We start from the raw sequence: 14,787 nt of genomic DNA on the forward strand, positions 1-14,787 counted from the left end.
TCCTTGTGATATCATTGCCTGGTTCATGTATCAGGGTAGTATCGATCCCCTGAAATGAGTTAGGAAATGTTCCATACTCTTCTATTTTCTGGTAGAAGTTGGTGAAGGATAGGTATTGATTATTCTTAAGTGTTCTGTAGTATTCAATATGTATCTGAAATGTTTTGTGGTATGTAATATTTTGTATTGAAGCCATCTGAGCCTCAGCTTCTCTCCGTGGGTAGTTTTTAAATTATTCAATATCTTTACTTTTTGTAGGTTATTCAGATTTTTTATTTCTTCTTGAGCCAGTTTTAGTAATTTGTGTCTTTCTAGGAATTTGTCCATTTCTGCATTATGTACTATGTGGCCCACAGTGGTTCCACCTTAAAACATAGTTAGTACACTGGCTGTTACTGTTTTTTTTTTTTTTAAGAAAGTCCAAACTTTAAAATGTAGTCTTGTTTATTAATTGTGAGTTTGGAGAAAGTTAACAAAGAATCAAAGAATAAGATTTATTTCTTCAAAAATGTTGGGGCAATAATAAAATTACTGTATAGTCTTTCTTATGTGATCTTGAAAATTCATGAAAAATCTTTAAGGATAGATAAAAATGATTTTTACATTTCTACAGGTTGGTATCATACGTGATCGTTTGATTCGGTTCATCTCTAAATTGCAGTTTGCCATGACTGTACTTTTGACATCATGGACAGAGAAAAAACAACGTCGAAAAACAACTGCCACTTTATGTATACTCAACATTGTCTTTTCTCCGTTCGTGTTGGTCATCATAATTTTTTCTACACTACTGTCTTCTCCCTTACTCCCCCTTTTCACCCTTCCTGTGTTCTTGGTGGGGTTTCCCCGACCTATTCAGAGTTGGCCAGGAGCAGCGGGCACCACAGCCTGTGTGTGTGCAGATACAGTGTACTACTACCAAATGGTGCCCAGGTTGACTGCTGTGCTGCAGACTGCAATGGCAGCTGGAAGTTTAGGTAAGCAAATGGATTGTGCTCAAGAATTTCTCACTGATGTATTTAAAGTACAAAAAAATAACAAACAGGAAAACAATCTTTTTATCCAACCATAAGATAGCATAGCAACCATAACAATTTGATGTGTAGTTTTATCCAACTGTAAGATAGCATAGCAACCATAACAATTTGATGTGTAGGCAGAAGGACTAAATATGAAATTAGAAGTTTTATCTCCTGCTCCTTGTTTTCATCTAAATTAAGTTACAAAATAAAAATACTCGGGGAAATAAGGTGATTTGATAATTTTTAAAATACATTTTCTTGAATAAATTCAGATTACGATTGCATCATTGAAACATGGAAACACCTTTCCCCCAGGATTTCCCTGAATTTATAATGAGTTCATGTCAAGTAGATGCAATAGCATACATTCATAAAGTTTAGTGAAAACTAGCTTTACATAATATGCGCTTGAGGAGCAGTGGGAATTTTGTTCATACTTTACAAGTTATAGAGACTTAAGCAGTCTGACAAGATAACTGGACAGGATAACAAGAACTTTGGTCAGTGATCAGTAGGTAAGGTAGCCTCCCAAAATGAAATGCTATGCAGTTATTAGCAAGAAAATAGGTTTTTGATGACAGTAAACTAATTTTATGAGTTCTAATGCTTTTGTCAAACACTAACTGTAAATTTTAACTGTATTGTACTTCTCAAGGTTGGTTTTAGATAAGGTATAAAATTGATGACACTAGTGTGTCATCTCCTACCATGTGCTTTAACCCCTGAAACTTGTTTTTAAAATGACAGATAACTTTCTGACAAACTCATTCTAGGCAGAGTAGCAATTTAAGATTAGAGTTTTAATAAAATGCTTACTTGGGGTTGAACTTTTCTAATTATTATGTGAGATGATTTATGCGAAGAAAAATATTTTATCTTTGTAGGACAAATGTTTTATGAATAATCATTTTTCTTATAGAAAATAGTCTATACTTACAATACTTTTATCCAGTGCTAATTAATTTTCATTATGTAACGCTATTCTACTTTTTAAAACATCTGTGGGGTAAAACTCCCATCAGAAATAGTAATTAGATAAAAATTATACTTTATTATCAAACCAATTATATTCAACCAAGAAGTGTATTATAAAGTATTTTCTGGTGGGGAAAAAAGCAATGAGATAATATTTCATATACATCAGAGTGGCAAAAATGTAAACAATTTGACACTACCAAGTATTGGCTAGGGCATGGGGAACAAGAACTTTCAGACCTTTCTGGAAGGAAATGTAAATTTCTACAGCCACTTTGAAGAGTTAAATGGTAGTCTGTAATAAAGATGTACATATCCCATGGCTGAGGGATTCCAATTTCTGATTCCATGATTTAGTGATTCCAATTCTAGGGAAATTCTAGTACATGTGTTTTGGGGGTCCTCAAGACTACCCCAGGTTTGATGGTTCACTAGGAGAACTCACAGCTAAGATTTATTATAGCAAAAGGATGCAGAGCAAAATCAGCAAAGGGGAAAATCACAAGGAGTAAAAGAGACCAGGTGCAAGTCTCCAGGAGTTGCACAGAGTCACACAGAATGTGCTTAATTCCCTGGCAACAAGGTGTGATGTGTTGACTGCCAGAGAAGCTCATTTGAGACTCAATGCCCAGGGCTTTTATTGCAGGCTGGTCATGCAGGCACTGTCTGCCTAGCACATACCAATACTCCAGAATCCCAAAAGGAGAGCAGGTGTTCGGTGTATACTGTATTGTGTTTGCACAGTTAGACACAATGGGAGACTCTTACCAGGTAGCGGGTTCCCAGATGCCAGGCAAGGACCAACCATATAAGCAGACCTTTTGAAGAATAGCAGTTGGTTCTGGTATGTTAACACTGTTCTGAACCACATGTTGTACAAGCAGACTTGCACAAAGGTAATTTCTGCAACATTTAAATAGTGAAAAGTTGGAAACATCTGAAAAGTTTATCAATGAGGAAATGAATACTCAAATTCAATTAAATTGATACAGTGTATTTTCGACAGCAGTTATAATAAATTTTAGCTGTTTGCCATAGATGTAGGCAAATTTCATTAATAAAAGAGAAAAACTAAATTTAAAAAGTATTTGTACAGTGTGGTAGCATTTTATGTACATTTTTTAAACCATAAAACACTTTTATATGTTCATATGCATGTATATAAAAATGTCAAAGATATTTTAAGTCATGACTGTCAAGCTGACTTTTATAAACTCAATACTTTTCCTAATATAATTGACATGTATTTAAGATTTTATACAACAAGTTCTAATTTGTTTTTCTGGAAAATCCTTGAATTTTTATGTATTATCACCTGCAGATTGTCTGTTCCAGCTGCTCTTGTAAAGAGTTAATTTAATGCCTCTTGAAACGCAGTGAGTAGTTATTTCTGTTCATGACCTAATGAGAGGGTAGGAGTCGTGAATCAGTTCTAGATGTCTTTTCAGTTTTGAAGATTCACATGGCAAAATAAAAGAAGCTTGAAAAATGATTTTCTTTTTTTTTTTTCTAATTTGTTGTAGGTCTCCTCCTACCTGGATCTCATTACTTGGGCCGTTTTCAGGATCGTTTAATATGGATAATGATTCTGGAATGTGGCTATACTTACTGCTATATTAACATTAAGGTCAGTGTGCATTTAAAACATCGCTAGTGTTTTTATAGTTCATGTGTAAAATTTTACTTGTTATGTTCACATCAAACACTCAGTTTCAAAGAAGAATATCTTTTCAATTACCTGTGAAAACACCTAGGGATTTTTAAAGTATATTTCGATGAGCACATGTTGATAGGTGGACTAATGTTAATTGTATAATAGAGCATGGTAACAAAATATACCTGCTTCTATTCCTTCCGGTCCTATTCTTGTTACCTCTGTCTAGCTGAGCATCTCAAAAGTGTGAATCAGTAACATTTTTTAACTCCTATATCATTTAAGTATTCTCAATAAAAACTGTATTCTAATCCTACTGCCCCTACCTGCTATACTCTATTTCTCTCCTTCCTTGAAGAGCAAATGGCCTTATCAGAGCTGTTTATAGTTGTATCTCCAATTTAATTTCTTCCATTCTATCTTCAACTTACTCTAGGTTTTTGACCCTGCTACTCCACCCGACCTGCTGTTGTCAAGGTCGCTAGTGCCTGGCACATTGCTAACTCCAGTGATCAACTCTCAGAACGAGTCTTATTTGAACCATCAGCAGCATTTTACACAGCTGTTCTCTTCTCTTCACTTGTTTCATGGGTTCCTTCTCTACTTTGTGGTTCCTTCTCTTTTCTTTGACCTTTTAACACCAGAGTGTCCCAGAGCCCAGCAGTCCTTGATGACAACTCTGTCCTTCTGGTTGTTCAGGCCAGAAATACTAGAGTCATGTTTGACTCCTTTTTCACTTGTATACTCCCACACCCAGTCCAACAAGAAATCCTGTGGGCTCCACCTTTAAACCATATGCTGTATCCCATCTCTTTTTACCACCTTGGTCCCAGCTACCTTGATCCCTTACCTGAATAATTGAAATAACCTCCTAATTGGTTGTCCTGCTTCCACCTATGTGCCCCTACAGTATACTGTCAACCAGAATGATCTTTAAAATCTAAGTCAAACCATGTCACTTCTATACTCAAAACCTTGCAGTGGATCTCTTCTTTCATTCAGAGTAAAAGCCAGGCTCTAAATGGCCAGGCTTCCTATTCCCTCTTTGGCCTTCTCTATTACTTTAACCCTCTCACTCTATTCCAGCCTACTGGCTATTCCCTCTGCCTGAAACACTCTGCTTTCAGATAATCATCTAACTCCCTCCCTCACCACTTTCAGGTCTTTGCTCAAATGTCACCTCCTCAGTGAGATCTCCTATGGCCATCATATTTAAAATTACACTCCCACTCTTATCCCAGCACTCCCAATCCCCCTTGCCTTGCTTTACTTTTTCCTTATTTTTATAGTACTTATACCTTCTCACAAACTATATAATTTACTTATTAGTTTTACTGTTGATTACCCATGTCCCTCACTTTATAAGTATCACAAGCACAGGGATCTCTTGTTTTTATTCAGGAATACATCCTAAGCCCCCAAAACAGTGCCTGGCACAGAATAGGCCTTTAACAAAAAAAATTTTTTTTTAATGAATAGTTAAGTTAATATTTTGTACTAGCACAGATTGGATAAAATCGCTAGTGACTAAAAAGCTGTCTCTTTATTCCAGTGGTTCTCAAAATGCAGTGCCCAGACTAGTGTTAGTAATACTTCCTGAGAACTTGTTAGAAGTGGAAATTCTTGAGCCCTACCCTGAACCTGCTAAGTTAGAAACTCTGGGGGTGGGCTCAGCAATCTGTATTTCAAAGAGCACTCTCAAGTGATGCTGACTCACCTACAGATTGAGAACCTCTGTTCTAGTCTAATCCATACGAGAAGACAAAAAATACTGAGGACATTTTGATTACTTATTTTTATTCTATTTAAAAATGATATGGTTTAATAATACCTAATAATGTTGATTGATCCTTTGTGCTCTGTGACATATGTGGTTTAAAAATATACTTTTTGATGGTACTCTTTTTTTTCTGTCCTTTCTTGACGCAAGCTGGGTTAGGCCATGCCATCTATTAACAATTAATACTTTAAAATTTACAAAGCATGCAACCATCACAACCATATGTACTAGGATTATTTTCCTTTGAAACAGAGGAAAAAGGAATCTCAGAGAGGGTAGGTGACCTGCTCAAGTTGTGTGCCAGCCACCTGGTAGAGCTGTGACTTAAAAACAAGTTCTGAAGGCACTGACAGCTTTGTAAAAATATATAAATTAGCAATAGCAATTATAATAGTAAATAGTGACCTGATACATCCTTTTCAAGTGATTCCTTCTAAGGAGGTAATCAAGATGTGTTTAAAATGTATGTAAGAATATATTGATAATATTCATTCACTCAGCATATATTTGTTGCATACCCACTGTGTACCAGATACTGGTTTAGGCACTACTGACATAGCAGTAACCAAAGTAATCAAAGAAGTAAATCTGCATTATGATGTTAGAAATCTGTAACAGGAGAATGATAAATTCTGGCACATCCGTGCATTGAATAATGCTGTTAGTCTCATAAAGTGGGATGGAAAGGGTATACTACTGTATATACTGTATAATTCTAATTTTGCTTTTTTCTCCTCCAGGATTATAATTTAAAAATTTTTACTGTGTGGCTTACTCTTAACTATGGATACAGTCTTTTAAAATTATATTCATACCTAATAAATTTGCCCAATTTCTAGTAGAATTTCCATAATATTTTCAAAAAAATAGTAGCATTATTTTTAATCCTATCCAGAATCAAATATGTTAAGTGTCGTTAACTTTTAAGTCAGGATGTTGCTCTTGAGTTAAAGAAATTGTTTTTGTCATTTTCCATATTTTTGTGATGAGAATCTATGGGCATTTACAAGACTAGTTGCTGTATTCTATGTAATAAATGATTATAAAATCAAGTACTTTTTATTTCTTCTTTAGGGGTTAGAATTGCAGGAAACATCCTGTCATACTGCAGAAGCTCGCAGAGTTGATGAAGTTTTTGAAGATGCTTTTGAGCAAGAATACACAGGAGTATGTTCCCTTAATGAACATTTTGGAAATGTCTTGACACCCTGTACTGTTTTGCCTGTGAAATTATATTCTGATGCCAGGAATGTTCTATCAGGCATAATTGATTCTCATGAAAACTTAAAAGAATTTAAAGGTGACCTCGTTAAAGTACTCGTGTGGATACTTGTTCAATACTGCTCCAAAAGGCCTGGCATGAAAGAGAATGTTCACAACACTGAAAATAAAGGGAAAGCACCTCTAATCTTGCCTGCTTCGAACACTTCGCCACCTCCCAAATCCCCAGAAGACATAGATAGTTTAAATTCAGAAACTTTTGATGACTGGTCTGATGACAATATTTTTGATGATGAGCCAACTGTCAAAAAAGTAATAGAAGGAAAACATCAGTTGAAAGATTTGCCAGGTACAAATTTGTTTATTCCAGGATCAGTAGAATCACAGAGGGTTGGTGATCATTCTACAGGCACTGTTCCTGAAAACGATCTTTACAAAGCAGTTCTATTAGGATACCCTGCTGTTGACAAAGGAAAACAAGAGGACATGCCATATATTCCTCTCATGGAATTCAGTTGTTCACATTCTCACTTAGTATGCTTACCTGCAGAGTGGAGGACTAGCTGTATGCCCAATTCCAAAATGAAGGAGATGAGCTCGTTATTTCCAGAAGACTGGTACCAATTTGTTTTAAGGCAATTGGAATGTTTTCATTCAGAAGAAAAGGCCTCAAATGTATTGGAAGAAATTGCCAACGACAAAGTTTTAAAAGACTTTTATATTCATACAGTAATGACTTGTTATTTTAGTTTTTTTGGAATAGACAATATGGCTCCTAGTCCTGGTCATATATTGAGAGTTTACAGTGGTGTTTTGCCTTGGTCTGTTGCTTTGGACTGGCTCACAGAAAAGCCAGAGCTGTTTCAACTAGCACTGAAAGCATTCAGGTAATCCATTTAGATCATATGTAAGATATAACATTGGCGGAAAAATATTGATTTTTCTAAATCACATACAAGAAGACAGTTCTTTGTTTCTAGTTTTTAAAAATCTCTTCAAAATGAAAAAAATGTTTCATGTGTAGTGTGATTATATCAAGAGTATGCTTTAATTTGTGCTTCCTTTGGTTTGGTTTATATGGAAAACCTGTTTTTTTTTATGGCTTACTGATTTCTTCACCTTAACTGCATCATTTCTCCCTCCACTTTTTATCTGAGATAGATATGATTTCAGTTCAATGTCTTAAAATATTGATTTAACAAAATCTATTTGAGCCATAAAGTTGACAACAAATATTCTAAAATTCTTCGGTTCTCCATTTTTTAGGTATACTCTGAAACTAATGATTGATAAAGCAAGTTTAGGTCCAATAGAAGACTTCAGAGAACTGATTAAGTACCTTGAAGAATATGAGTGTGACTGGTACATTGGTTTGGTATCTGATGAAAAGTGGAAGGAAGCAATTTTACAAGAAAAGCCATACTTGTTTTCTCTGGGGTATGATTCTAATATGGTAAGGTTAAAAAATTTTTAAGCGTATATATACTAAGAGAATGGATGTCAATTATAAAGTATTTGAACTAAGTGATAAATGATATATAACATTATAGTTGTGATATATTATAGTTTTAAGGCATTTGTAATCATGACTTTATGGCGAAGCTAGACGAACTCTAGCTGGTTTCTCTACTTTTGCCAACTGAAGAGGAGCCAATTAAAAATGTTGTGTAGCCATAGTGCAATACCTAACCTATGAGAGAGCCAAGTATGTGTAGTATACCATAACATATTTGACTAAATGGATTGTATTCCTATGTTCAATGTATGAATTATCACTTGGATTTGACTCCTAGAAACATTTATTTGTAAGTGGCAAAGTATTTTGCTGACATTTATACTGTAATGAAGCAAACAACCTGTGAAAATCCAGACTTAAAATAGGGGATGACTCTTTAAGATTTACTACTTGTTCTTATTGCATTTAAAATGTCATCAAGTCTACACAATATGAAAGATTCAATGTTATGAGCTTATTGTGGTTTTGTCTGTCTGGCATTATGGTTTGAGGAGCTCTGCAAATGCACTCCCCAGTGAAACTGATGAAAATTATATTTTTTTAAAATAACCACTTAAAGTCTTAGAAAGTCTCCTAAGGGCATACAGCAAATGAACACAAATTTATTCAAAAAAATCTGCTAAAACCCAGTGAGAATAGTAAGAGACTGCAGTATTTGAACCAAAACCTACCCTACCTGAACCTCAGCAAGATGGAATCTCCCCTCAGACTGGTACAACCCGGAACATAGGCTCTCTTCTCTGTGAACTCCCAGTTGGAGGACTGTTTTCCTAGGAAGGGCAGGAGTTCAACATTTTTAATCCTGTCCCAGCTACCTGTTGCTGAGGCTAGATTCCAGGCATGTGAAGTCCAAGTAAAGATTCCCTTCTGGCCCACTACACTTATGGGATGGAGACTTTATCTTGGGTGTGGTGCCACAGAAAATACTGGGGCCTTGATCACTCTTGCCCATTCATAATGTGGAGGTCCTATGCTGGGAGAGGCAAGCTGGAAAGACCTGAGGCTACTCCTTCCCTCCACCAAGTGCTTATCTCCTAAAGCAGAAGGGTCACTCAAGAGAGAAGCATGCTATCGCCCAGAACTCTGGCTCAGAGATTTTGCCCAGTGGAAGAAGCAAATTATTATTATTAACAACAACAAAAGCTCTGAATCTCTTCTTCCCAGAGGAACTGATTTATCTGCAACAGAGTGTAGACACATTGAAGCCCAAAATGTTCTTAAAAACAGTGGAGGACTTGCTGTTTTATGATAGTGTCAAAAATAGAAAACAACATAAACGATGGAGGTTGTGGTGAGAACTAATTTCTAGGAGACTGGTAGGTTCATTAAGCTAAACTGTAAACTGGCTAGAATTTTTTCAGGGGAAGAAACAGCAAAGAGCCTTCCTGGGATCAAACACATGAAAAGCTATTCCTTTCAAGGAGTTCACATTTAATTGGATCAGTCTGTGGAGCAATGTATGCCCCAGGTCTTTTGTTGAAAACAGAGTAACCAGCTGGCAATCAGTGGAGCTTAATAGCTGGGTGTGAACACTTAACAGACAAGATAGCTCTGCCAAAACCATCCCAAGGTAACTGTATGCATTCGGTTTGACTGTACTCTATGAGAGGCCGTATCTGAGACTTCAGACTGGGCAGGGGATGGTAGGGAGCAGACAGGGATTGACTTCACTACAGTAAGCCAGCCAATCACTAAACAAGTACATCATAATAACAAGCTCTGGAGTTAGGAATGAAGAGGACCAGCACCCAGAATTTCTACAGTGTTACCTGGAATATCTTATTTTCAATAAAAAGTTGAGATATGCAGAGAAATGGGAAAGTCTAACCCATATACCAGGGGGAAAAAAGTGGACAACCGGGATTGCCTGTAAGAGGGAACAGATGTCAGATTTAATAAAGATTTCATAGTAGTCATTATAAAAATGTCCAGAGAACCAAAGGAAACCATGGTTGAAGATATAAAGGACAATATGGTGACAATCTCACATCAAATAGAGAATGTATGTAGAGATAGAAATTATAAAAAAAGAAACAAATGAAAAATTCACTAGAGGGGCTCAACAATAGGTTTGAACTGGCAGAAGAAATAATTAGTGAACTTGAAGATTCTAGATCAATAGAGATTATGCAATCCAAAGAGAAAAGAATGAATGAAAAGGAAGAGAGCTTCAGAGAAATGTGGGACACCATTACCTGCTCCAACATATACTTAATACCAGAAGGAGAGAGAAGGGAGAAAAAAATTATTTGGTGAAATAATGGCTGAACCTTCTTAAATTTATTGTAAAACATTAATCTGCACATCCAGGAACTTCATTGAACTTTAGAATAAATGCAAAGAGATCCACCGGCAAATAACATCATGGTAAAAATGTGGAAATCCAAACACCAGGAGAAAACCTTGAAAGCACCAAGTAAAAACTACTTGTGCATTTTAAGGAAAGTCATATAAAATTAACAACTGACTTGTCATTAGAAACAATGGAGGCCAGAAGCATGGAATGACATATTCAAAGTGTCCCCTTAACCCCAAAATGGAAAGCTTAACCAAGGACCCTGTATCTAACAAAGGGATCTTTCAAAAATGAAAGCAAAATAAAGAAATTCCCAGATCAGCAGTAACAGAATTTGTTTCTACCAGACCCACCTTACAAGAAATACTAGAGTTCTTCAGACGGAAGGTAAGTGACCACAGCCAATAATTCGAATTCACACACAAAAACAAAGAACACCAATAAAAGTAACTGTGTAATTATAAAAAATAGTAAAAAGGCATATTTCTTCTCTTAACTGATTTGAAAAGCAATTCTATAAAATAATATGTATTCACGTATTATTGGGCCTATAATATATAGGAATGTAATTTGCTAATAATTGCACAAAGGAAGTCAGTAGGGGCAAAGCTGTACTAGATAAAGAAAATGAATCCAGATGATTCATTTCTGGATTCTTGAATCTACAGAAAGAAAGAGAAATAGCATTTTTTTTTAAAGGGTAACATAAGGCTGGGTGCAGTGGTTCACGCCTGTAATCCCAGCACTTTGGGAGGCCAAGGCAGGCAGATCATCTGAGGTCAGGTGTTCGAGACCAGCCTGGCGAACATGGTGAAACCCTGTCTCTTCTAAAACTACAAAAAAAATTAGCTGGGTATGGTGATGGGTGCCTGTAATCCCAGCTACTCGGGCACCTGTAATCCCAGCTACTTGGGAGGCTGAAGCAAGAGAATCTCATGAACCCAGAAGGTGGAGTTTGCAGCGAGCCGAGATTGCACCACTGCACTGCACTCCAGCCTAGGCAACAAGAGTGAGACTCCATCTCAAAAAAAAAAAAAAAAAAATGAAGGCTAACATAACAATGCTGGGCATGGTAATTTAGGACTATAATCCCAGCAAGTTGGGAGGCCAGGGTGGAGGATTGCTTTGAGACCAGGAGTTTGAGACCAGCCAGGCCAACATAGCAAGATCCTATCTCTACAAAAAATACAAATTAGCCAGGTATGGTGGTGTGCATTTGTAGTTGTAGCTACCACTTGAGAGGCTGAGGTGGGAGGAATACTTGAGCCAGATGTTCAGGTTATAGTGAGCTATGATTGCACCACTGCACTCTATCCTAGATGATGGAGCAAGACCCTGTCTCTAAAAACATAAAAATAATTAATATAACAGTAAATGCATACTTGCTCCCTTTTCTCTTTCTTTTAAAGGCATAAAATTATATAAAGTGATAATTAAAACAATGTACTGTTGGATTTGTAATGTTTGTAATGTGATATGTATAACAATACCACAGAAGGGAAGAAAAGGGACTGGAACTTTGTAAGAGTAATATTTCTGCTTCACCACAGTTAGTATAAATCTGAGACTGACTCTTGTAACACAGAGATTGTAAGCTTTAGTCAACCACCGAGGAAATAACTGAGGAAAAAAGTGAAAACAGTCATTAAAGAAATTTAAATGGCATGTTACAAAATAGTCACTTAATACAAGAGAAAGTCAAGAAAGAATAGAGGGATAAAAAATATATGAGACGGGAGGCTGAGGCAGAATGGCGTGAACCCAGGAAGTGGAGCTTGCAGTGAGCCGAGATCGCGCCACTGCACTCCAGCCTGGGTGACAGAGCGAGACTCTGTCTCAAAAAAAGAAAAAGATATGAGACAAAACAGAAAGGAAAATGACAGACAAAATTCAGCTATTTCAGTAATAAAATTAATGGGAATGGATTAAATAATCCAGGTGAAAGGCAGAGATTATCAGACTGGATTTAAGAATATCCTGTAATCCCAGCACTTTGGGAGGCCAAGACGGGTGAATCACTCAAGTCCAGGAGTTCAAGACCAGCTTGGGCAACGCAGTGAGACCTTGTCTCTAAAAAAAAAAATAAACAAAATTATCCATACATGGTGGTGTGTTCCTGTAGTCCCAGCTACTCTGGAGGCTGAGGTGGGAAGATTGCTTGAGCACAGGAAGCGCTATGATATATAAACTATATGATATTTTATTAATATAAATATGTAATATATAAAATATATAAATAAAAACACAAACCATATGATCATCTCAGTAGATATAAAAAAACTAACAAAATCCCTCACCCTTTCATAGTAAAAACAAACTAGGAAAGAAGGGAACTTCTTCAACCTGAACATCTATGAAAAACTCACAGTGAACATCATAATTATTGGTGAAAGATTAGATGCTTACCCCTAAGTACAAGAAGACAAGAATGTCTACTCTTACCACTTTTATTAACCATTGTTCTAGAACTTCTAGCCAGGTGGTATGGACTGAATGTTTACACCCCAAATTTATATGTTGAAGCCTAACCACCAATGTGATGGTAGTAGGAGGTGGTGCCTTTGGGAGGTAATTATGGTTATATGAGATCATGAGCATGGAGCCCTGTGATGGGATTAGTGCCCTTATAGGAAGAGGAAGAGACACTCACAGCTTCCTGTCTTTTTGCTGTAGAGCAGAATAAGAAGATGGCTATCCATAAGCCAGGAAGATAGCCCACATCAGAACCCAGACATGAAACCACCCGGATCTTGGACTTCCCAGCCTCCAGAACTATGAGAAATAAATGTCTCTTCTTTAAGTCACTTAGTCTATGGTATTTAGTTATAGCAGCCTAAGCTAAGACACCAGAGTAATTAGGCAAGAAAAAGAAATAAAAGGCATTCAGATTAGGAAGAAGTAAAAGTATCTATTCACAGATGACATGATCTTGATGATGTATAGAATATCTAAGGAATCAACTAAAAAGCTTAGAACTGATTAACAAATTCAGGATGGTTGCAAGATACAAGATCAACATAAAAAACATCTGGTGAATTTCTATACACTAGCAATGAACAAACCAAAAATGAAGTTAAGGAAATCCCACTTAAAATAACATCAAAAATAAAAAAATACTTAGGGAAAATGGAACAGTAGTAGTACAAAGCTTATACTCTGAAAACTACAAAACATTGTTAAAAGAGGAGGTTAAATATCTAAATAAATAAACATCTAGTGTTCATAAATCAAGATAACGTTGTTAAGATGGCAGTACTCTCCAAATTTATCTACAGATTCAACACAGTCCTTTTCAGAATTCCAATTGGCTTCTTTGTGGAAATTGAACAAGCTGATTTTCTAAAATTTATACAGAATTTCAAGAGACCCTGAATAGCCAGAACAATCTTGAAAAAGAAAATTGGCCAACTCATACTTCCAAGTTTCAAAACTCATATGAAACAATAATCAAAATAGTGTGGTACAGGCATAATGATAGACATATAAATCAGTGGAATTGAATTGAGGATCCAGAAATAAATCCATGGGTCTTTAGCCAACTAATTTTCAACAATGATGCCAAGACCATTCACTGGGGAAATCATCTTTTGGTAGCAACTTTCAAAAGAGTAATGTTGGATTACTAGTATTAGTTTCCCAGGGCTGCTGTAGCAATTATTACCACAAACTGGGTGACTTTTTAAAAAACGGAAATGTATTCTCTCATCATAGTTTTAAAGGTTAGAAGGCTGAAGTCAAGGTGCCAGTAGAGCCACGCTTCCTCTAACGGCTCTAGGAAAGAATCTTTCCTGGCCTCTTCCAGCTTCTGGTGGCCCTTAACATTCCTTGGCTATGGCTGAGTAACTCCAGTCTCTGTCTCCGTATTTACATGGCCTTATTCTCTATACTCTTGTGTTAATTCTCCTACTCCTTTCTTTTATAAGGATGTCAGTCACTGGCTTTAAGACCCACCTAAATCCAGGATGATCTCATCTCTAAATTTTTAATTACATCTGCAAAGTACCCATTCCAAATAAGGTCACATTCACAGGTAACTTCAAAGAGATGCTATTGAGCCCACTACAGACCTTAGTTTATATACCATATTTTTAAAATATCTCAAAAATATATCAAAGACCTAAACGTAAGAGCCATAAAAATGTTAGAAGGAGCAGTAGACAGTCCTGTAATTCCACCTTGGCAGCACCATTTGCAAGAACGAACTGGGATAAGGTAACCTGGAGGCGGAGCAAGATGGCCAAATAGGAACAGCTCCAGTCTCCAACTCCCAGCGCGAGCGACACAGAAGACCGGTGATTTCTGCATTTTCAACTGAGGTACTGG

The 14,787-nt window shown here is 36.5% G+C and overlaps 1 protein-coding gene across 2 annotated transcripts in view; it reads left to right on the forward strand.

Moving 5' to 3' along the window:
* The window catches only part of PCNXL4 (pecanex-like 4 (Drosophila)), an 82,612-nt gene that overhangs the window by 25,919 nt on the left and 41,906 nt on the right, over positions 1-14,787 (forward strand). For both annotated transcript variants that reach the window (XM_011961930.1, XM_011961929.1), the window contains 4 exons: positions 614-977; positions 3,521-3,624; positions 6,506-7,539; positions 7,919-8,105. In XM_011961930.1, coding sequence (XP_011817320.1) covers positions 614-977; positions 3,521-3,624; positions 6,506-7,539; positions 7,919-8,105 — 1,689 coding nt within the window. The remainder of the gene's footprint in view (positions 1-613; positions 978-3,520; positions 3,625-6,505; positions 7,540-7,918; positions 8,106-14,787) is intronic.

Source organism: Colobus angolensis, unplaced genomic scaffold (genome assembly GCF_000951035.1).
Source record: "Colobus angolensis palliatus isolate OR3802 unplaced genomic scaffold, Cang.pa_1.0 Scaffold57, whole genome shotgun sequence".
Lineage (NCBI taxonomy): Eukaryota > Metazoa > Chordata > Mammalia > Primates > Cercopithecidae > Colobus > Colobus angolensis.